This window comes from Mustela putorius, unplaced genomic scaffold, assembly GCF_011764305.1.
Source record: "Mustela putorius furo isolate JIRA1106 unplaced genomic scaffold, ASM1176430v1.1 tig00003853_pilon_pilon_pilon, whole genome shotgun sequence".
NCBI lineage: Eukaryota > Metazoa > Chordata > Mammalia > Carnivora > Mustelidae > Mustela > Mustela putorius.
In genome coordinates this window covers 7,856,937-7,879,225 of record NW_025422005.1, presented here as the reverse complement: position 1 = coordinate 7,879,225, position 22,289 = coordinate 7,856,937, and the positions used below count along the sequence as shown (strand labels likewise).

At 47.7% G+C, this 22,289-nt stretch overlaps 1 protein-coding gene across 2 annotated transcripts in view; it reads left to right on the top strand.

The window, feature by feature from the left end:
• The window catches only part of MTOR (mechanistic target of rapamycin kinase), a 126,075-nt gene that overhangs the window by 7,596 nt on the left and 96,190 nt on the right, over positions 1-22,289 (top strand). For both annotated transcript variants that reach the window (XM_004741501.3, XM_004741502.3), the window contains exons 6-16: positions 205-339; positions 8,513-8,788; positions 8,875-8,983; positions 12,294-12,480; positions 13,465-13,593; positions 14,294-14,538; positions 15,584-15,799; positions 16,145-16,350; positions 20,709-20,831; positions 21,445-21,534; positions 21,658-21,750. In XM_004741501.3, the coding sequence (XP_004741558.2) occupies positions 205-339; positions 8,513-8,788; positions 8,875-8,983; positions 12,294-12,480; positions 13,465-13,593; positions 14,294-14,538; positions 15,584-15,799; positions 16,145-16,350; positions 20,709-20,831; positions 21,445-21,534; positions 21,658-21,750 (1,809 nt within the window). The remainder of the gene's footprint in view (positions 1-204; positions 340-8,512; positions 8,789-8,874; positions 8,984-12,293; positions 12,481-13,464; positions 13,594-14,293; positions 14,539-15,583; positions 15,800-16,144; positions 16,351-20,708; positions 20,832-21,444; positions 21,535-21,657; positions 21,751-22,289) is intronic.

Sequence of the window (22,289 nt, the reverse complement as noted above, 5' to 3'; positions counted from 1 at the left end):
GGTCGTGGTCTCTGCCTCATGGTGTTGTGCGGGTTCAAGCTAAATTAAAGGAGAGAACTTGGAAACTGCGTATCATTGATGTTGCTGGTACAAGCCACTGAGCAGGCCTGGTCACACCGCAGAACCCTCTGTGTAGATGGGGTAGGCCTGTGTTCTTTCTGCCTTTGGACCTTGGGTAATTAACACATTCTGTATCTCTCCTAGCACACATTTGAAGAAGCAGAGAAAGGGTTTGATGAGACATTGGCCAAGGAGAAGGGCATGAACCGGGATGATCGCATCCATGGAGCCTTGCTGATCCTCAACGAGTTGGTCCGCATCAGCAGCATGGAGGGAGAGGTGAGAGGCCATGTCAGAAGGGAGTCTGCTTTCCCACATGCCATTCCGTGAACAGGACAGGCGAGATCCTTGTCCTTACGAGGATATGATGTAAGGGACACAGGCGATAAGCAAGTAAGCAAGGTCATTTCAGAAAAGCACTAAGTCCTAGGAAGTAACGGGATGGAGGGGAGCAGAGGGAGAGGATGACTTCCTCGCCGGGGTGGTGCTGTTTGAGCTGAGACCTGCGGGACATGGAGGGGTGAGCCTTGCAATAGGCAGGGAGATTGCGTGCCAGGTGGAGGCTTTGAGGTGGGAGAGAGTTGACAAGGTTGGGAAACAGAAAAAAAGGGACATGTGGGTGGGGCACAAGACCAAGGGAGAGAGGGGAGGGGCCAAATTCGGAGGCCTCATGGTTCGTGGTAAGCACTGGCTTTTATTCTCACTGCAAAAATCTGGGGTGTGGATACTGGGGAGTGGTATGAGGACCTTCTTTTTAATAATCATTGGTAACTTGTGGGGCCAAGCTTGTGCAGGGGCAGGAATGAAAGCAAGAGACTAGTTACGGGGTGTGGTTAAAAGTCCAGCATTTTTGTTGGGGAAGTAGCCTGGGAGAGAAAAACTGGGAGGCAGCAGGAGAGGCCGGCGAGCCATCACAAGACCGCGAAGGAGAGTGGGCTGGAAGCATGCCAGGCTCCCATGCAGGGCCACTGTGGGGGCCTCAGGCCACAGTTGGCTCTCCGGGGAGGCCCGCCCCAGCATTGCTCCCGTGTGCTTTCCTTGGCTAGCAGCCAGCCCATGGCAGGTGCGGCCGTGCCACCAACATGGTGACATTCTCAGAGTCACAGCAGGGGCCCTTGGTCAACTACGCTGCTTGTAGTTGGGGGTTCGGTTCTCCTGGCTGCCTGGGGGCCTATTGAAGTGTTCTGGGCGGGTGATGGTGGTGAGCTCCACCGGTGTTGGCAGTGTAGACTCATGGTGTAGTTTCCGTGTCAGTCTGCTGGATGCAGGATATATGTGGGAGTAGAGCTCTGTCCACGAGTCCGCCTCCGGGGAGTGAGCTGGTGTGCAATTTTGCCCCTGGGCTTCTTGCTTTAATAGACCTGGAGGTCATTTGGTAATGGCCATGCTGTAGTGTGGGGCTGCACCTGCTGCTGTGTGTGTAGGACCCAGGAATCTAGCTGGGAATCTTCGCTCCTCTCTCTACTGTGTGACTTGGGCACATTATTTTACTTCCTTTAGCCTCATTTTCCTTGCTTTTCACGGGGATCTCATCCACCTCCTTGGGCTCCTGTGAGGTTAATAAATACAGTCAGCCCTTGAACAACACAGGTTTGAACTGCATGGGTCCACGTATATGTGGATTTCTTTTTTTCAGTAAAATTGTTGGGAAGTTTTTTGGAGGTTTGTAACATCTGGAAACCCAACAGATGAATCACGTAGCCTAGAAACATTGACTAAATTAAGAAGTTAGGTATGTCACAAATACATAAGATCTGTGTAAATACTAGTCTCTTTCATTCCTACCACAAAATATACACAAATCTATTACACAAATTAGAAATTTACCTGAACTTACGCACACCAGCACTTACAAAATACATACGGCACCGTTCACAATCTAGAGAAACGTGAACAAATTTGAAGATATGAATATTAAATCCTAACTGCATAAAATTTGCGTGACATGCTGTCTTCTATAGTAGTTCTGTAGCCACTTGCTGTTGCTGTTGCCATGAGGTCAAGAGTTGTAAATGTCTGGCTAAAATGCTGTGCGAGGCTCATCTTCTGTGTGCGCTGTTCACCCTTCCAGTAAATAACACGTCGCCGTGAAAAGTGCCCTGTCGCACTTCTCCTGTGTTTTCCGTCACATTTAGTGCAGTACCGTAATCTTGAATAATATTATGGAACCGGGGGGCGCCTGGGTGGCTCAGTGGGTTAAAGCCTCTGCCTTTGGCCCAGGTCATGATCCCAGAGTCCTGGGATCCAGCCCTGCATGGGGCTCTGTGCTCAGTGGGGAGCCTGCTTCTTCCTCTCTCTCTGCCTGCCTCTCTGTCTACTTGTGATCCTTCTCTCTCTCAAATAAATAAGTAATAAAATCTTAAAAAAAAACACTATGGAACTGGACCAAGAGCCACTAGTGAGAGAGTCAAGAAGCAAGTCATGATGTTCTAAGAAAGGTGAATTGCTTGCGGGACACTGATTAAGGTCTGCAACTGTGCCTGCCCTCCGTTTCAAGACAAAGGAATCCAGCATGAGGACTGTTGCAAAAAAGGAAAAGGAAATCCGTGAAGCTGTTGCTGCAGCTATGCCAACGGGCACAAAAATCATGTGCTTTTTGAAAAATCTCTTTTTATCTCATACTGAACATGCAGCTTTTATGTGGGTACAGGATTGCCATAAGAAAGGCACACTCCCAGACTAACATGATTCAAGAAAAAGGGAAATCATTATCTGACAACTTTAGAGCAAAAGGAGGGTGAAGAACCGAAAGCTGGAGAATTGAATACCAGCAAAAGATGGTTTGATAAGTTTGGAAAGAGGTTTGACTTTTAAAAAAAAAAAAGTCCAGATAACAGGAGAAGCCGCTGCTTCTGACTAAGAGGCAGCAGATGAGTTCCCAGAGGCCATAAAGATGATCACTGAAGAGAAAGGATATGTGCCTGAATAGGCCTTTAATGCAGACGAAAGTGTCTTACTCCGGAAAAGAAAATGCCACAAAGGACATTTATTAGGAGGAGAAGCAAGCACCAGGATTCCAGGCAGGAAGTGGCAGCCTAATTCTCTCACTGTGCAACATAGTCTAGTTTTATGATCAGGACGGCCCTTATCTATAAGTTGCTAGCCCTGGAGCTTTGAAGGGAAGAGATAAACACCACAAGAACTCTGCTTTGTCTCTGAAGTCAAGATGTACCGTGCCGGTAAGGGACCGTCTTTTGAAATTCTTGCAATATTGGACAACATCCCTGGCCACCCAGAACCCCGGGAGTACCAGCCATCAAAATCACCTACCTGCCCCCAAATACAACGTCTCTAATTCAGCCTCCAGATCTGGGTCATGACTTTAAGGCTCATTATACATGGTACTTCATGAAAAGGATTGTCAACACTAAGGAGGAGAACCCTGATGGGAATTCTGGAGGGATCGCACCATTGAAAATGCCATTGTTGTCGAAAAAGCCCCAAATGTCATCCAGCCTGAAACAATACATTCCGGCTGGAGAGAACTGTGACCAGATCTCATGCATGACTTCATAGGAGTTGCAACAGAGCCAGTCAAGGAAACCATGAAAGAGATCGAAAGAAAACGGATATGGCCAAAAAGGGTAGGGGGTGTTGAAGAGTGATATAATCTTGGAAAATCTCAAGACCTAACAGACGCCACAGCAGAGGAACGAGCAGAAGATGACTTGCGGGAGGTGAGTGTTTCCGAACTGGCACTGGATGATGAGGGAGAGGGACCTGGAAGAAGCAGGGCCAGGACCCAGGGGGCGTCTGATTAGTCAAGATTGCACTTGACACCTTTTACGACACGGATCCTTCTGTGGTGCAGGCACTGAAACGAAGCCGACCGTGGAAGAGGGCTCACTACTGTAGAAGGACATTTGTAGAGAAACGAGAAAGCCAAAAAGTCAAATTATGACATACTTCTGTGTGCCGTGTCCCCTGCCTCCCTTCCCACTTCTCCCGCCGCTACCACCCCTGCAGCAGCAAGCTGGCGCCTCGTCTGTCTCAGTCTGCTCACCGTGAGACACCGCAAGAACACGGACCCTTCCTGCAAGCCACTTCCCACTAGCAGATAGGGAAGATATAGTCATTGTGCTGTCCAGTTAACAAACTTCGCTACTGTGCGTTTGTGAGTCTCTGTGTGAAAATCTATTGACTGTACAGCAAGACTGTACAAGGTGTTTTTATGTCACTGTCGTTGCCTAAGACTCGATCATGTGGAACCTCGTGTGCAAAGCTCATGCAGAAATGGACAGCCTGTCCCTGTGTCGGCGTAAGGTGAGTGACGTTTACTGTACAGTGAAAGTTAGTAACGTGTTGGTTTTCTTACCGTTTTGTAACTTTGCTTTCAAAGAATTTCATGGCCATATAGTGTGCCTGTCTCATATCAGCCTGTCATCGCAGGTAAGTGGGTTTTTTTAAAAAAATGTATCAATCGGTGTTTCCATACTATATTATGAATATGACTATAGTACTATATACTATAAAAATTTAATAACAACTCATTCATTAGCGTGTAGGCTAGGCTGCCATGAAGCAATCGTCTCAATGTCACTAAGCTGCCCTAAAACAGTCTTATCACTGCATCTTTGTTATCGGTGCCTGAATCGTTATAAATAAATACAAATTTCTTTTTCACTATCTTTTCATTTTTGCTGTGTGGTGTCAGTAATGCATATAACATCTGTATTGTTTTGCTCCAGATAAGACAGTATTCACGTAGGTACTAACAGACGATTCATCCTGTCAATAGATGACATACACTTTGGTTATCCATAAATATGGTATGGTATTGTGAATGCACTTTCTCTTCCTGATGATTCTCTTAATAACATTTCCTTTTTCCTAGTTTGTTTTCTTGTAAGAATACAGCATATAGTACACATACACAATGTGTGCTAATCACTTGTTTATTGTCGGTAAGACTTCTGGTCAACAGTAGGCTGTTAGTAGTTAAGTTTTAAGGAAGTCAGAAGTTACACATGGGGGTGCCTGGGTATCTCAGTCGGTTAAGCTGCGGCCTTCAGCTCAGGTCATGATCCCAGCATCCTGGCATTGAGCCCCACATTGGGCTCCCTGCTCAGCAGAGAGCCTGCTTCTCCCTCTCCCTCTGCCTCTGCCTGCTGCTCTGCCTACTTGTGCTCTCCTATCTCTCTGTCAAATAATTAAATACAATCTTTTTTTTTAAGATTTTATTTATTTGACAGACAGAGATCACAAGTAGGCAGAAAGGCAGGCAGAAAGAGAGGAGGAAGCAGGCTTCCCGCTGAGCAGAGAGCCTGATGCGGGGCTCGATCCCAGGACCCTAGGGTCATGACCTGAGCCGAAGGCAGAGGCTTTAGCCCACTGAGCCACCCAGGCACCCCTAAATACAGTCTTTACAAAAGAAGAAGTAATGCATGGATTTTCTTTTATTTATTTACTTAACTTACTTATTTTTACTTATTTTTCCTTTACTTTTTTTTTTTTAGATTTTATTTATTTATTTGACAGAGAGAAGGATCACAAGTAGACAGAGAGGCAGGCAGAGAGGGGGGAAGCAGGCTCCCTGCTAAGCAGAGAGCCGGACGTGGGACTCGATCCCAGGACCCTGAGATCATGACCTGAGCCGAAAGCAGCGGCTTAACCCACTGAGCCACCCAGGCGCCCCTCCTTTACTTATTTTTAAAGATTTTATTTATTTGAAAGAGAGCAAGCGAGCGTGAGTGGGCGGGAGGGGCAGAGAGGGAGAGAGAAGCAGACTCCCCTCTGACCAGGGAGCCTGAAAAATCCCCTACACGTGGATTTTCAACTGCGTGGGGTGTCTGTGCCCCTAACCTCCACCTTGTTCAAGGGTTGACTGTACGTGTAGCGCCTGGCAGGACGCCGGCTAGTGTGGGCCTTCTGTAAACGGTCACCCTCGGAGAATTCCCACCCAGGTATAACCTGGGCTTTCCACCGTAGCCTTCCCCACTGTGGGGTCTCTGTTTTCTCCCAGGAGAACAGAATGTCACCTAAATAGATTTAAATGAAATAGAACTTTGTAAATTTTGTCAGTTCCAAAGAACTATTCCAGATGTAAGGTTATAATTTTATAACTTGTTAATGCATTCAGCAGTCACTGAGCACCTGCCATGGGTCATCTGCACCAAGTCCTAAGAGCCGGAATAATGCAGCAGTGAATAAAACACTCTATTCTACCAGGAGGAGACAATACACAAATAAGTAAAAAGATACACAGCTGACCCTTGAACGATGCAGGGGTCCGGGCGTCAGTCCCCCCACGCAGTCAAAAATCCACACGTAACTTTGGATTCCCCCAAACGTAACTACTAATAGCCTCCTGTTGGCCAGAAACTTTATCAATAACATAAACAGTCAATTAACACACATCTCAATATGTTAGGTGTATAATATATTGTATTTTTGCAACAAAGTAAGCTAGAGAATATAAAATCTGGTAAAATCATAAGAAAGAAAGTACTGGGTTTATGGGGAAACATCCACAGTAAATGCACCGGTGCAGTTCACGCTCCTGCTGTTCAAGGCTCAACTGTAGGGTATCGTGTGATGTTGAATGTTCTGGAGAAAAGTAGGGCAGGCAAAGAGACCAGGAGGTGCTAGCATGGATCAAGGATTACATTTTAGAAAGTGGGTTAGGGCCTCTGCTTTCGGCTCAGGTCATGATCTCGGGATCTTGGAATTGAGCCCCGCATCGGGCTTTCTGCTCAGCGGGGAGCCTGCTTCCTCCTCTCTTTGTGCCTGCCTCTCTGCCTACTTGGGATCTCTGTCTGTCAAAAAAATAAATAAATAATCTTAAAAAAAAAAAAAAAGAAGAAGAAGGTAACGTTTGGGCATAGTTGAGAAGGAGGTAAGAAAGACAGATACAAATAGATACCTGGGCAGAGCATTCCAGACAGCTGGTTCTGTAGGCACGAAGGCCTCGGGGCGGGAGTAGGCTGCCTTTGGAGGAGAAGGAGATGGCCGTTGGGACTGAGCTGTGTGACAGGAGAGAGGAGGCGGGAGATGGGGTCAGAGAAACACTACTGTAAGGAAAGGGGTACATCGTGTGGGATCTTGGGAGCCGCCGAATGGACCGCGTGTGTGACGTGGGAAGCTGTTAGGGTGTTTGGGGCAGTGAAGTGACGTTAGACTCCTGTTTCCGAAGGATCGCTGTGGCCGCCGTATTGAGTGGATTATCATCAGGGCCCCGGGCTGATTGATGTCCGGAGTCCTGTTAGGACGGAACTGCAGCATCCTTAGCAGAGGCTTGAATCCTAGGGGGACCTGTGGAGGCACAAGGAGTAGCTAGATTCTGAATTTAGGACTTGGGGCTCAGTGGGAAGGAGAGCAGTCAAGGTTTTGGGCCTGAGTGACTGGGAGGGTAGGGTGGTATTTGCTGAGACAGGAGGACTGAGGTAGAAGGAGCAGGTTTGGGGTAGAAGGTCAGGAGTTTGCTTATGAGTATGTTAAGTTTGAGACACCCGTTGGGTATTGCACTGAGTCTTTCTTGGGGAGATCCGGGTGGAGACGTGGATTTGGGAGTCATCAGCACATAGCTGTGACGTCAAGTCCTGAGACCAGGTGACTAGATCCCCAGCAGAGCACTAGTGTTGTTGCAGAAGAGGTGGGGCCTGATACCCAAGGTCAGGAGATGAGCAACACAGGGGGGACCAAGGAGCAGCTGTGCGGGGAAGAGAGGAGATGCACGGGGCCAGGAAAGCTCCGGATCCAAGAAGGCAAGGAAGAAGGAGTTTTCAGAGGAGGAAATCTTAAGTTGGATCAAATGCTGCAGATAAGTCAGATAAGATGAAGACAAGATGAAGACTGAGAATTGACCATCCCATGTAGCAGCATCGGAGTCCTGGGTGAGCTTGATAAGAATAGTGCAGAGCGTGTCTGAAAAGTGAGAATGCCTGTGTCGGGAAGAGTATGGAAGTTGAGAAACGCATTGTTTTATGTCCTTCTCAGTTTGGACTGTCACTAAGCAGCCCTTGGACTAGGAGGACATAGATGTGAATTCTCAGTAAGTCAGGTTAGTCCCCACCTGCCACGGAATTCCTCGGCTCCTGAGAAAATTACTTGCCCAAGTTGTTTCTGCCTGGGTTTCTGATGAGGAGAGGCAACTGTCCTCTCTGCCAGGACCCGGGCGTGGGGTTGCCCGTCACCCTCGCCAGAGGCTTCTCAGCCACAGCCTTAGGTCTGGAGTCATGGCCATTTGCAGCTCAGCTTTCCCAAACCAAGGGAGGGGTCCTTGGCAGCCAGCCCCCTGCTGCTCCTTCATGGCTCAGTAGGTGGTGCCCTTCTGCCTAAATTAGGACAGAACCCCCTGCAAGGTTCTGGGCAAATCCAGAAAGATGAGAAGCGGGCACCCCCCACTTTGAAAATAGTTCCCCTTCAGGGTGGGGCAGACGAGTCACTCTGCAGAGCCCACAGCGGTAGGCAAATGGTACCTGTGAGTAAAGCGGACTCCTCCCCTACCACACAGCGCCTGAGAGAAGAAATGGAAGAAATCACACAGCAGCAGCTGGTGCATGACAAGTACTGCAAGGACCTCATGGGCTTCGGCACGAAACCGCGCCACATCACCCCCTTTACCAGTTTCCAGGCTGTCCAGCCCCCGCAGTCCAACGCCTTGGTGGGACTGCTGGGGTACAGCTCTCACCAAGGCCTCATGGGGTTCGGGGCTTCCCCCAGCCCAGCGAAATCTACCCTGGTGGAGAGTCGGTGTTGCAGAGACCTGATGGAGGAGAAATTTGACCAGGTAAGTGCTGAGAGGTCCGCCTCCCCCAACCCCCACCCAAGCTCCGCGCTCCTGCTCCCTCACCAACCCTCGCCCTCCTCCCTCAGGTGTGCCAGTGGGTGCTGAAATGCAGGAATAGCAAGAACTCGCTGATCCAGATGACAATCCTTAATTTGTTGCCCCGCCTGGCCGCGTTTCGACCTTCTGCCTTCACAGGTGAGGTTGTCCGCAGACATGTGTCATTCCCTCTTGGAGGGAAATCGAACAGAAGTCGTTCCCAAGAGTCAACGTCTGCCTCTCGTGTGAAGCCAGTTGCAGGGCTCGTGTCTGGTATCTTCGCCTCCCGTCTGATTTCAGGCGCGCCTCGTTCAGGCTGTCACAGGGAGAATCGGTGCAGGCAGGGAGGCCGTTCTGGAGCCAAGCAACTGTGCGGGTATGGAAGACAAGTTCATGACCGGCTTAGGAGAGACCAAAGGAAGGGCAGTTTGGGTCTTCGGTATTACGCAGTAGCTTCTCTGTGGGCAAGGGAGGATGCGGTGACCGGCCTGCTTCGGCCGCTGGGAACGGCTCCCAGGGAAGAGGGCCTGGAGGTTTCAGAGGCAGGTTTCAGAGACGACAGACTGTGGGCTCCCATCTTCCTGCCCGGCTTGCGCTGGCTCCTGCAGCTGTCCCAGCTCAGGTGCTGGCTTCTCCCCACGGCCTTCCTGGGTGACTCCAGCCGGGCGTACTCTCCTCCCCCTTCCTTTAGGGCCCCCAGCTGTGGGAAGGCTTCGGCATCTGACCTGGGAACGAATCCCACTTCTGTCCTCAACTGGAGGTTTCAGCCAGGTCCTTTGACCCTCCTGGGCCTCCACTTCCTGACTTGTCAGTGGGGAAGGTCAGTCCTTGCCTTACAAGATGAGCTGCGCGAATGCCTGACCACCTCGTCCCAAGGGCCAGAGTAAGCCCCAGTAGATGGAAGCCATTATTCTGCTTTTACTGCCCCTCACTTCAGATCCATTTTAGAAGGAAGGTCAAGGTTAAAAATGGTAGTAATACTCCAGTTGCCTGTTCGTACTTAATATCCTTCTCTTACCTCCCTCCTCGCTGAGTGGAGAGACCCCCATCTTGAACATCTCTTCCCACCTCCCTACGGTGCCCGTCGCCTTAATAAGCATTCAGGAGCACCTGAGAGCCAGGAGGGGAAGTGGAAGGTCAGCCCGACCCTCCTGCCTTTCCCTCCTAGCACACAGACTCATTTCTCACCCCCCCCCCCCAGTCTGGACAAAATGGGAAGAATACATGGTTGGCATTCAACGTGCTGTGTGTGAGATGAGAAGGTGTTTTGTAAGGGCGAGACCATTAGCCACATAACATCAATGAACAGAGAGAAAGGATAACCATGAAAATCATATCTTTTCAGTTTTCCATTCTTCCTACCTGGTACCCAGCAGCTGTTCTCCTTTTTAATGACCAGACGTGCCCCCGTGCAGTAGGGCTTAAAATAACCGTGGTTTGAAAGTCTGTGGTTCAAAAGAAAGTAATAACTAGGCCGAATTTGATCAAAGTCTGGCATGCTATAGAAGCAGTTACCCCAGTAAGTTCAAAGGACTGCCTAGGAGCAGGATACCAAGGCTCAGAGGGCCCCCAGGTGTATTCTTTTGATGTGGGTCTTTGTTGTTTTATTAAATATTATACTAAAATGTGTCATTGAAATGCAGCCTGGGCAGCCCCCGTATGTGTGGCCTCATGGGGAAGGTGATGCTTTTTTAAAGCTTGCAGCTTGGAAGTCATTGCTTGAACTTCCCGATGACGTAAGCGTTGGCCATATCAAAAACACGCTAAGATTGGGCTGGAACCTCGAACAATTCCTAGTCCCTTAGGGTGCTGAATTGGGCAAAGGACGTCACCCTCAGCTCCTTTCCTGCTGAAATGCTGTGTCCGTGCAGAAGTCCCACTTTCCTCGTGGATGTCTGAAATTGTGAGGTTACATAACCTCGCTCTTCTGTTTTCTTCTTCTTTTTTTCTTTTTTTTTTAAGATTTTATTTATTTATTTGACAGAGATCACAAGCAGGCAAAGAGGCAGGCAGAGAGAGAAGGGGAAACAGGCTCCCCACCGAGCAGAGAGCCCAATGTGGGGCTCAATCCTAGGACCCTGGGATCATGACCTGAGCTGATGGCCGAGGCTTTAACCCACTGAGCCACCCAGGCGCCCTGCTCTTCTGTTTTCAAGCCCCAGAATGCTTTGACCCCGAGAGCCATGAGAGAAGACCTTTCTCTTTAGAGTAAATGCAAGGGGGCATCTGTGTTGTTTGGACTCTGCTGGCTCCTAAATGAGCTTCTGGGGGCCCTCGGCTCCCCTCACTTGCTACTAGATGTGTGGTCTTGCCTCCTTGCTCTGTATTTTCTGCTGGTGCATGGACTTGAGGCCAGCAGGATGGAAGGGAAGAAACAGAAGAGGCAAAAATCAGGAAATTCCAACCTTCAGAAGAGTAATAACACTTTCGCTTAAATTGCCCAAGAATCGCTTACCCGTGCACATTGGCTGATGGAAACTTAATGAAAATACACTTGTGGCTTCCCAAATTACAGACTAAGTCTTGTTCTATTAAATATAACTATAAAAAAATCTCTGGGTAATAGCAAAGTGATTTCCAGGCCTAAGCTGAATAGAGTGGCCTGTTTATTACAACAGTATTCAATATTACTTTAAATTTCAGTGTGATATAAAATAGTTTAGATGATCATCTCTTTGTTTTTAAGCAAGATTTAACATATATTTCTTAAACAAGAGCATGTAGTCTTTCCCTCAAAATGTAGCACTAATGGGGATAATTATGCAATGTTACTGTTTTTGGAGACCCTTTAAGATTTTGGTTTTTTGTTTTTTTGTTTTTAATTAAAGTGGGAAAAAAATCTTACATTTCTAATATTTCTAAAAGATGTATCTGAGGAGTGATTATCAAGCTTAAGACTTTCGTTAGTACAGCCTCTAAAATTCTCTACCTTTTTTCAACAGGCTCTCTTAATTTATTCCTTTTTTTTTTTTCCCTAAAGATTTTATTTATTTATTTATTTGACAGAGAGGTAGAGGGTACAAGTAGGCAGAGAGGCAGGCAGAGGGAGAGGAGGAAGCAGGCTCCCCGCTGAGCTGGGAGCCCGATGTGGGGCTTGATCCCAGGACCCTGGGATCATGACCTGAGCAGAAGGCAGCTGCTTAATTGACTGAGCCACCCAGGCACCCCTCCTTTTTTTTTTTTTTTTTTTAAGATTTTATTTATTTGAGAGAGAGCGAGCATAAGCAAGGGGAGAGACAGAGGGAGAGGGACAAGCAGACTCCCTGCTGAGCAAGTAGCCCAACGTGGGGCTCCATCCCAGGACCTTGAGATCATGACCTGAGCCAAAGGCAGATGTTTAACCCACGGAGCCTCCATGCGCCTCTCCATTGATTTATTCTTATATTTAAGTGTTTTATAGGAACTCTTACCTTTGATATCTACACCAACCCTGACCTTGAGCCATATGCTTTGTCTTTCTTATGATCAGATACCCAGTACCTCCAAGATACCATGAACCATGTCTTAAGCTGTGTCAAGAAGGAGAAGGAACGTACAGCAGCCTTCCAAGCCCTGGGGCTGCTCTCTGTGGCTGTGAGATCTGAGTTTAAGGTCTATTTACCTCGGGTGCTGGACATCATCCGTGCAGCCCTACCCCCTAAGGACTTTGCCCATAAGTAAGCATCTCTGTTATGATTCCACCTTCCGCCCCATCTGGATGGGGAGAAGGATGCTCCATCCCAGTTTCCATGGAGCTGAAGCCTGTTCTCCTCCTCATGAAGCCCCAGGGTGTAGCAAATCTCACAAAGCTCAACCCTTCCTCAGAGGAGTGGCAGCCTTTTTCAAATGAAGTTATATACATATATAAATATTTGGGGACGTTGAATACCTTGTGAACATGTTAGATGCCAGTGCTGCTTTTGGTATTATAGTTAACTGGGAATCTCCTAATTTTGCTCTTTTCTCTGGCTTTCAAAGGCCTTACATCAAAGGCCTTTTGATGTAAGACCTGAAGAGAGAGCTTCTGGACTAGAAGTGAAGGAACCTAATGCTCACTTTTTCCTTATCACTGAAGTGAGGTGCATTATTCTACCCCCTGTAGCCATCCAGTGAAGAGAATACAAGAAAAACCTTCAGCACCCCACAACCTGGAGAGGCTGGGGTGTCTCCTCTAAGGCTGGAGGGTGGTCAGTGTTGGCTAAAGCTGTGTTTTGATCTTCCTCTGTGTTAGTAGCAAGGATTGGTCTAGTGAAGGGATAAGCCTCCCCATTCTAAAGCCCAGCCTTCTCATCGCGGGGGAGAAGAATTTTCCATACGATGGATGTGCCCTACCCTGGTCCCTGATAGATACACTGTTCAGTTTGCTTCCTAAATAGGTACCTTGGCCAGCCCCGTTAACCTGTATGATGCCTTGTGTGCAAATTCGAGAAAGGGGCCCCTTCCTCAAGATACATGACTGCCATCTGCTGGATTGTTGTAAATTCAAATCTACAGTGTCTCGGGTGTGGTCGGCCCCCTAGAATTGTGCAGTAGATAATCTGGGCACCAGCAAATTTTGGCCATGTCTGATCCCCTGCCCTCCTTGTCCCAAGGTGATCTGGAGGTGGGACATCCCACAATGTCATTGTGTATGAAGTAATCACTCTTTTGGTCCCCTGCAGGAGACAGAAGGCCATGCAGGTGGATGCCACAGTGTTCACCTGTATCAGCATGCTAGCCCGGGCGATGGGGCCAGGCATCCAACAGGATATCAAGGAGCTGCTGGAGCCCATGCTGGCAGTGGGACTGAGGTGGGTGTCAGCAACCTGAGCTTCTCCCATCTGGGGTAGTATGAGCCTTGACCTGTGGCATATGGGACAGCGTTGATAGAGCAGAGCGTGGGTGTTTGCTCATAAAATTGGACAGGCAGGAGAGCTCACACTAAACACAGGCTGGTTTCAAACCCTGGTTCTGCCTTTAGTTGATTCTCACCAGTTACTTAACTTCTCTGAGCCTCAGTTTTCTCACCTGAAGAGTGGGCATAATAGCAGCTCCTCTGTTCAAGGTTGTCACATGGGTTAAGTGAAAGAGTCATGTACCAGGCACTCTGGCCACTGGCCTTGTGCAGAAGACAGGCTCAGCTGATGTTTGCAGCTGTTCATGGCATCGTTGGGAAGCTGCCTGGTTTTTCTCGCTTTAGTTCTCTATCTATAAAATAAGGATGAGGCTCCTCGTTTGCTTCCCAGATTGTTTATTGAGACTTGGTCTTCAGCAGTGGCTAAATTACATTAAGCAAGTTCTGGCAAAGACCAGAAATTCGTAGATTGCTTTGAAATCTCTGACATGGCCGAGAGAGTTCAAGACATCTCTTCTATTTTATAGTATTCCTTCTACTTTAAAGACCAAGCAGTGGTGCCCCCGATCCCCTTGCTGGATAAGAGGGGTGTTTCTTCTCAAGAACAGACAGATGTCTTGCCCAGTGCCGTAAGTGCCTGGTTTCCTTCCCCTCAGCCCTGCCCTCACTGCTGTGCTGTACGACCTGAGCCGACAGATTCCACAGCTGAAGAAGGACATCCAGGATGGACTCCTGAAGATGCTGTCCCTGGTCCTGATGCACAAACCTCTCCGGCACCCGGGCATGCCCAAGGGCCTGGCCCATCAGCTGGCTTCCCCTGGCCTCACAGCCCTGCCTGAGGCCAGTGATGTGGGCAGCATTACTCTGGCTCTGCGTACTCTTGGCAGCTTCGAGTTTGAAGGTAAGAAATAGTAGCCACTTTGCCAAGACAGTGAGTGTTGCTGGGAACCCCAAGAAAAGAAGGAGGGCGCCTAGAAGTCCTGGATCTTCCTGGGATCCAGGAGACCCGCTAGCTGACCTTGTAGCAGCTCAGCCTTCTGGGCTCTTTGCACGTGCTGTCAATTCCTGCTATCTCTCTGTCCCATCCTGAGTTTAGGGGCAGATGGTGCTCAGGGAAATTATGCATGGATCCAAGGAATTAATGCTTCAGAGATGAGAAAGTCAGAGATGGAGCTCCCCATCCCCCGCACATCCATGAAGCTGAGATGGTATTTAATGCTTTAAAATGTTTAAGCCAGGAGGCTTTTAAGAATTTCCATTCCTATGGCAGTATGATTTTCAAGAGTGCTGTACTGTGGAGTTCTAAGCTGCAGATAAACCCATATCAATGCCCTAGGGAGATCTATTTCAGGAGAGAAAAACGAATACTTTTGAAATTTAAAATCATGTAGGTAGCAATGATCAAGACTGCAGGGGAACAAGCAAGTACAAAAGCCTAAACGTGCCCTCTGAATGCTTACAGCCGTCTGTGGTTTCCCTCTTGTAGCCCCTCCACTTGCACTGATCAGCACCCAGGATAATGTATTTGTAATGAATAGAAAGTAGCTCTATTTAAACCCAGCCTACGCCAGACTGTCTTTTGGTATTCAAATCTGGGAACTAAAATCGACAAGGTAAATTTGATCAAGGATTGTTTTACTCTCTGGGAATATAAAGGTTTGGGTCAGAATAAAACAAAATAATTCATTCTTTGAAGGAAATAGAGGATTAGGAGGGGGGTGGCTGGAATGCCTTTTTTCCTGTCTCCCCACTCCTCTGCCTCCCTTCTGCCTCTCTGCCAATCAGAAACCCATTTGTAAACCCTTTTTAAAGAGAAGCGTTCTGGGTCGGTATCTTGTTGAAAGCTGAATTCGTAGCCATGAAATGAAAAATGCAGCTAGCTAGTTGTGCGCGTGCCGTCTCGAGCGGCCGTGTTTATTTTGTTTTCTCTCGGCCTTCGTGTCCAGGTCACTCTCTGACCCAGTTCGTCCGCCACTGCGCGGATCATTTCCTGAACAGCGAGCACAAGGAGGTCCGCATGGAAGCTGCCCGCACCTGCTCCCGCCTGCTCACGCCCTCCGTCCACCTCCTCAGCGGCCACGCTCACGTGGTCAGCCAGACCGCGGTGCAGGTGGTGGCAGACGTGCTCAGCAAGCTGCTCGTGGTTGGGATAACAGATCCCGGTACGGCTGGTGAGACGGGAGCAGTCTAGGGGAGTTTACGCGCCCGGGGCAGTTGGGATCAGCCAGCTGCATTGCATGGCCTCTCTAGAGACTTTTGGCCTTAGCCCGCTGATGGCTCAGCCAAAGTGCTGGACTTGGCTACTCCAGCCTGCTGGTGTAAAAGCATCTGTCTTTAATTTCTGTTGCCGTTGCTTCTGTGAGTACAGGAAAGATTTGACGGGTGAGATGAGAGAAAGTTACGTGGTACCCTCTCCCTAAGCTGGAGGTGGTGGGTACGGAATCCGGGAAACGACCAGAGGGGTGATGGCTTTGAAGAGGCGTTCAAAGGCATCATTGCCCTTGCAGACCCTGACATCCGCTACTGTGTCTTGGCATCCCTGGATGAGCGCTTCGATGCCCACCTGGCCCAGGCAGAGAATTTGCAGGCCCTGTTTGTGGCCTTGAACGACCAGGTGTTCGAGATCCGGGAGCTGGCCATCTGCACCGTGGGGCGGCTCAGTAGCATGAACCCGGCCTTCGTCATGCCTTTCCTGCGCAAGATGCTCATCCAGGTAATGGTGTGACAGTTGGACCTAGAGGCAGTGGCAAAGGGACTGTCACTGTGAGAGTGGTTGGGGGAAAGAGAGACGAGGACCAGGAAGGGAGAGAAAGGTCGAGATACCTGGTAAAAGCCACCTTTGGCTCCAAGAGTGCTTGTTTTCCCAGCTTCACAGTTGCAGTTCCAGTGCTGATCACCTCGTCAGCCTCTTGGCAGTGTAACTCCAGGGGCCCTCCTATCCCAGCTAACCTCTTCTGCAGCTCTTCTCTTGTTGCTGGCAAGTCCCCAGAGATTGCACTCCTTGGCCCTCTCCGCTCGGCCCGCAGATGGCGTCTCGTTTTCACAGCACCCGACCTTCCTTTCCACTCTCCTGCTCTTGCTGATGCCAGGTCTGGCACAGAGGCCAAGGATGAGAATGGTTCCAACATTGCTTCTCATGGTCATTGCCCCGGTCTGTGATCCCTGGTGTTCGTTCTTAAATAATATCAGATGCCAAGCTAAGCCAGCTAGAAGACTAGAACCAAAGGTAGCTTCAGATTGGCCTTGTGGCTTGATCTACTAGGACTTTTTTTTTTTTTTTTTTTTTTTTAAGTAGGTTCCATGCCGAACGTGGGGCTCGAACTCACAACCCCAAGTCAAGAGTTGCATGCTTTATGGACTGAGCCAGCCAGGCTCCCCAGGATTTTCCATTCCTGCTAAAACCTCTTTCCCCAGTTTTTGTCTCCACCTACACACATAAATGGCCTCCTTGCGAGTGGTGTGTGATCCAGTCCTTTCTACCTGACCTCTTCTGGGTCTCAGTGTGCCTCACCCAGTCCTTTCCTGTCCCCCGACTCCACCCTGTCCCTCCCTCTTGATCTGCCTCTTGACCCACCCACAGAAAGCGTAAACACAGATGAATCATTAACATACGTAACTTTCATCCTAGAGAAATGTGGTGTATTCACAATCATAACTAAAGTGACTGTAAGTTATGTCATCAGTCAACGAATTAGAGGATTGTATTATGTTGGCGCTCTTGTTTGTAGCCTGGTGGTTTATTTCTTCAACTGCTGGCCTGTGTTGGGAGCGCCTACCCTTTGAAGTCTTTTTTAAAATCCCTAAGGTTTTGGGAAGGAAAACAAATCATTGTTGAGCCTGCCAACCCAAATCCTGCTTTAAAAAGCCTGATAGAGAAATATTTCCTAATGAGAATATCAATGTGTTCATTCAGTCAATAGATGTTTTGGATATCTTCCAACTTCCAGGTCCTGCTGGGTGCTGGAAACATTAGTGAATAAGCCAGGCATGGCCTGTGTCCTCTAGAAGGTTACAATAAGCCGCCGGGCTATCAGGCCACCTCAGTTTTCCTGATACTGGAGAATGTGACGCACCGTTGAATGGACTTACCATGTACTGAGCTTACCCCTTGAAACCCCCAAATTTTTAATTTTTCTTTTTTTAAAATTTTAATTTATTTATTTTTAAATTTTTTAATTTTTTATAAACATATAATGTATTATTAGCCCCAGGGGTACAGGTCTGTGAATTACCAGGTTTACACACTTCACAGCAGTTTCCATAGCACATACCCTCCCCAGTGTCCATAACCCCACCCCCCTCTCCCTACCCCCTTACCCCCGGCCACCCTCAGTTTGTTTTGTGACATTAAGAGTCTCTTATGGTTTGTCTTCCTCCCGATCTCATCTTGTTTCATTCATTCTTCTCCTACCCCCCAACCCCCCCACATTGCATCTCCCCTTCCTCATATCAGGGAGATCATATGATAGTTGTCTTTCTTTGATTGACTTATTTCGCTAAGCATGATACGCTCTAGTTCCATCCACATCGTCGCAAATGGCAAGATTTCATTTCTTTTGATGGCTGCAGAGTATTCCATTGTGTATATATACCACATCTTCTTGATCCATTCATCTGTTGATGGACATCTAGGCCCTTTCCATAGTTTGGCTATTGTGGACATTGTTGCTCTAAACATTTGGGTGCACGTGCCCCTTCGGATCACTCCGTTTGTATCTTTAGGGTAAATCCCCAGTAGTGCAATTGCTGGGTTGTACGGTAGCTCTATTTTCAACTTTTTGAGGAACCTCCATGCTGTTTTTTAGAGTGGTTGCACCAGCTTGCGTTCCCACCAATAGTGTAGGAGGGTTCCCCTTTCTCTGCATCCTCGCCAGCATCTGTCCTTCCCTGACGTGTTAATTTTAGCCATTCTGACTGGTGTGAGGGGTTATCTCATTGTAGTTTTGATTTGTATTTCCCTGATGCTGAGTGATGTGGAGCACTTTTTCATGTGTCTGTTGGCCATCTGAATGTCTTCTTTGTAGAAATGTCTGTTCATATCCTCTGCCCATTTCTTGATTAGACTGTTCTTTGGGTGTTGAGTTTGCTAAGTTCTTTATTATAGATTTTGGACACTAGCCCTTTATCTGATATGTCGTTTGCAAATATCTTCTCCCATTCTGTCAGTTGTCTTTTGGTTTTGTTGACTGTTTCCTTTGCTGTGCAGAAGCTTTTGATCTTGATGAAATCTCAATAGTTCATTTTTGCCCTTGCTTCCCTTGCCTTTGGCATTGTTCCTAGGAAGAAGTTGCTGTGGCTGAGGTTGAAGAGGTTGCTGCCTGTGTTCTCCCCAAGGATTTTGATGGATTCCTTTCTCACATTGAGGACCTTCATCCATTTTGAGTCTATTTTCATGTGTGGTGTAAGGAAAGGTCCAGTTTCATTTTCTGTATGTGGCTGTCCAATTTTCCCAACACCATTTGTTGAAGGAGCTGTCTTTTTTCCATTGAACATTTTTTCCTGCTTTGTCGAAGATTTCTTGACCATAGAGTCGAGGGTCTATTTCTGGGCTCTCTATTCTGTTCCATTGATCTGTGTGTCTGTTTTTATGCCAGTACCATACTGTCTTGATGATGACAGCTTTGTAATAGAGCTTGAAGTCTGGAACTGTGATGCTACCAACTTTGGGTTTCTTTTTCAATATTCCTTTGGCTATTCGAGGTCTTTTCTGGTTCCATATAAATTTTAGGATTATTTGTTCCATTTCCTTGAAAAAAATGGATGGTATTTTGATAGGGATTGCATTAAATGTGTAGATTGCCTTAGGTAGCATAGACATTTGCATAATATTTGTTCTTCCAATCCATGAGCATAGAACATTTTTCCATTTCTTTGTGTCTGCCTGAATTTCTTTCATGAGTACTTTATAGTTTTCTGAGTATAGATTCTTTGCCTCTTTGGTTAGGTTTATTGCTAGGTATCTTATGGTTTTGGGTGCATAATTTTTCTTGTTTTCAAGTGTGGATACAGACCTTCACAAGTTGAATCGCACATTTGCGCGCTTTGATATGGGACATTTCCTCATGCCTCTCTTTTCCTCATGCCCCTCGATCATCAGAGGGGGCTCTAGGGTATCGTTGTCAGGGCACAGGGATGCTTGCTGGCTCTGGAAGTGAATTTGGGGATCTTTGATTTGGCCCCTGATGCTCCGGAGATTGGTGCTCTCCTCACGGGCATGTTTCCTCCCTGCCAGCCATCTCCTGGCTCCTGTGGGTCTGTTCTCAGCAGCCCCTCTGTCCCCTCTCACTGCTGTCTGCTGTGACAGGGGAAAATGGGCTGCCGGGAGGAATCCAGAAAGTCAGAATTATTAAATCAATAACCTAAGACAAAACATATTATTAAGTTATAAACTCTTCCTCTGGGTAGCTGAGTTAACATGCACTTTTCTCACGGTTCAGAGATTTCCTTCCGGCAACTTCAGCTCGCCAGGAGTCTCTCTTTATTAAGTTGTTTATATCTGTGTCACAGTGAGTAGAATGTGCTGGTTTACTGGTGTTTTAAGGATGTCAGAACAAACTTGTTATTTCTGTTCATCAAGGCCCAAGGGGATTCTGTTGGTATAATCCCTGACTGTTTGGGTTTATCTAGACGTCCCTGAAACCACTACTGAGTATTAATATTTCTTTCAATAGCAGAGCTGGTCTGTTCTCTGATTCTTTGTTATTATTTATAGGCCTCCTCAGTGATTTGCAAAGATTGTTTTCAAAGAGAACCCTTCCCTTGTTCCTCATTTCTGCAGACCCTGGCTCTCGCTGTCCGTGTTGGTGTTCCCAGCCCCTTGGGCCTGTGCCGTACTGTTAAAGCTGTGCTCGGGGACGGCTGGGGGACCATGGGGGCTGGGGCTGATTTCCAGCAGTCTGTCTTCCCATCACTGCTGTGTCCTCAGCAGTTGGCCTTTGTGGAGGATCCAGCAGCTCCTTGATCCATAGTGCAATTCTGGTTCCTTCCTCTGGTTCCCTGCCGTGTTTCCCCTTCAATACACCGTTCCTCTCTAGAACTTTCTCTACCATGCCACCCCTTTCTTTCCTGCAGATTCTGACAGAGCTGGAGCACAGTGGCATTGGAAGAATCAAAGAGCAGAGTGCCCGAATGCTGGGGCACCTGGTCTCCAATGCCCCCCGGCTCATCCGCCCCTACATGGAGCCCATTCTGAAGGTAAGTCATAGCAGCTAGAGAAGCTGGCACTTTCTTTGCAAGTCATCTTATGTCCGCTCCTTTGAGACAATGGGAGTTTTTTAGTAGATAGTTTCTTCCGTCCCAGGCTCAGGGTCAAGGGCCACATCAAACATTCTTAGTGAAAGAACAGTGAAAATCTCACCAGTTGGAGGAAAGGGCTCTCCGTATAAGAGATAAGATACAGTGATTGGAGCACATCATCAAATGTGCTTGGAAAGGAGAAGTAGGTAGAGATTGGCGTAAAATAGGTACTTCAAAGTGAAAAAAAGTCAGCTTTAAAATTCGAATATGTTAGAGGCTTTAGAAATCTTTCAGAACTTATGTGAATCTGGCAGATGATCAGGTACTGTGTGAGAAGGCACAGGAAACGTGTTTTTCTCAAGGCATTTCTCAGCTTTCTCATACATCTAACTAGGCTCAGTATGGAGAAGAGTTTTAGAATTCACATTCTGGAGAAATCCTGGATTCATAAAGCCTAGAAGTAATTTATCTAGGATTGAAATGGTCTCTCAGGTGAATTTTACTCACGTGAAAGAAGGGTTTCTAGTAGATTCTGTCCTGCGTTCGTTTTTATCATCCCTTCTTTTCATAGGCTTTAATTTTGAAACTGAAAGATCCGGACCCTGATCCAAACCCAGGTGTGATCAACAATGTCTTGGCTACGATAGGAGAATTGGCTCAGGTAAGGGGACAGCTGCTTTCTCCATAGGATGGAAAGAATACTGTTTAGCCTCTGAGGAAATCAAAATACTTTGTAATGCCATAATCTCTAATCTTACCTGCCACCCTCTTTTTCATTTTATAGGTTAGTGGCCTGGAAATGAGGAAATGGGTAGACGAACTCTTTATTACCATCATGGACATGCTGCAGGACTCCTCTCTGTTGGCCAAAAGGCAGGTGCGTACTGCTTCTTCCGGACTGGGTAGAACAAGCCCCTGAGGCCAGGGCCCTTGCCTTTCTTCGTCACTTAGTGCCCCCAGCCAGTGCCTGAGCCAAAGCTCGGCACACAGTAAGTACTCGGAAATATCTGTTGAGGAAAATGAAGAAAGATCTGGAGCCAGAATTAGCAGCCATCCTGACCTGGATTCGCTTTCAGTAATCCTCAGGGCTGCTGGCCAGTGGCCTTTCCTCTGGGTAAAAGAAAATCCAGGTCATCTGTCAGAGCCCCAGCCCCAAGAGGGAAAGAGAAAGCATGGGCCTGTAGCTGTGGAGGCAAGTAGAGCTTCAGCATACCCTTCCCCAGCTCTGGCTTCATTTAGTTTGGTCACCGAGGTCAGTATATGACTAGACCAAAATTAAGAACAATCTTAATTTCCTTTTAAATTGATTTCTCCCATTAATCACTCAGAACGTGGAAGGGCTGTGTATTTCCGTTGAGAACGGTGGGGCTCTTCTTTTATCTCTTGATCTAGTGCTGGTTATGTTGGTTTGTGGCC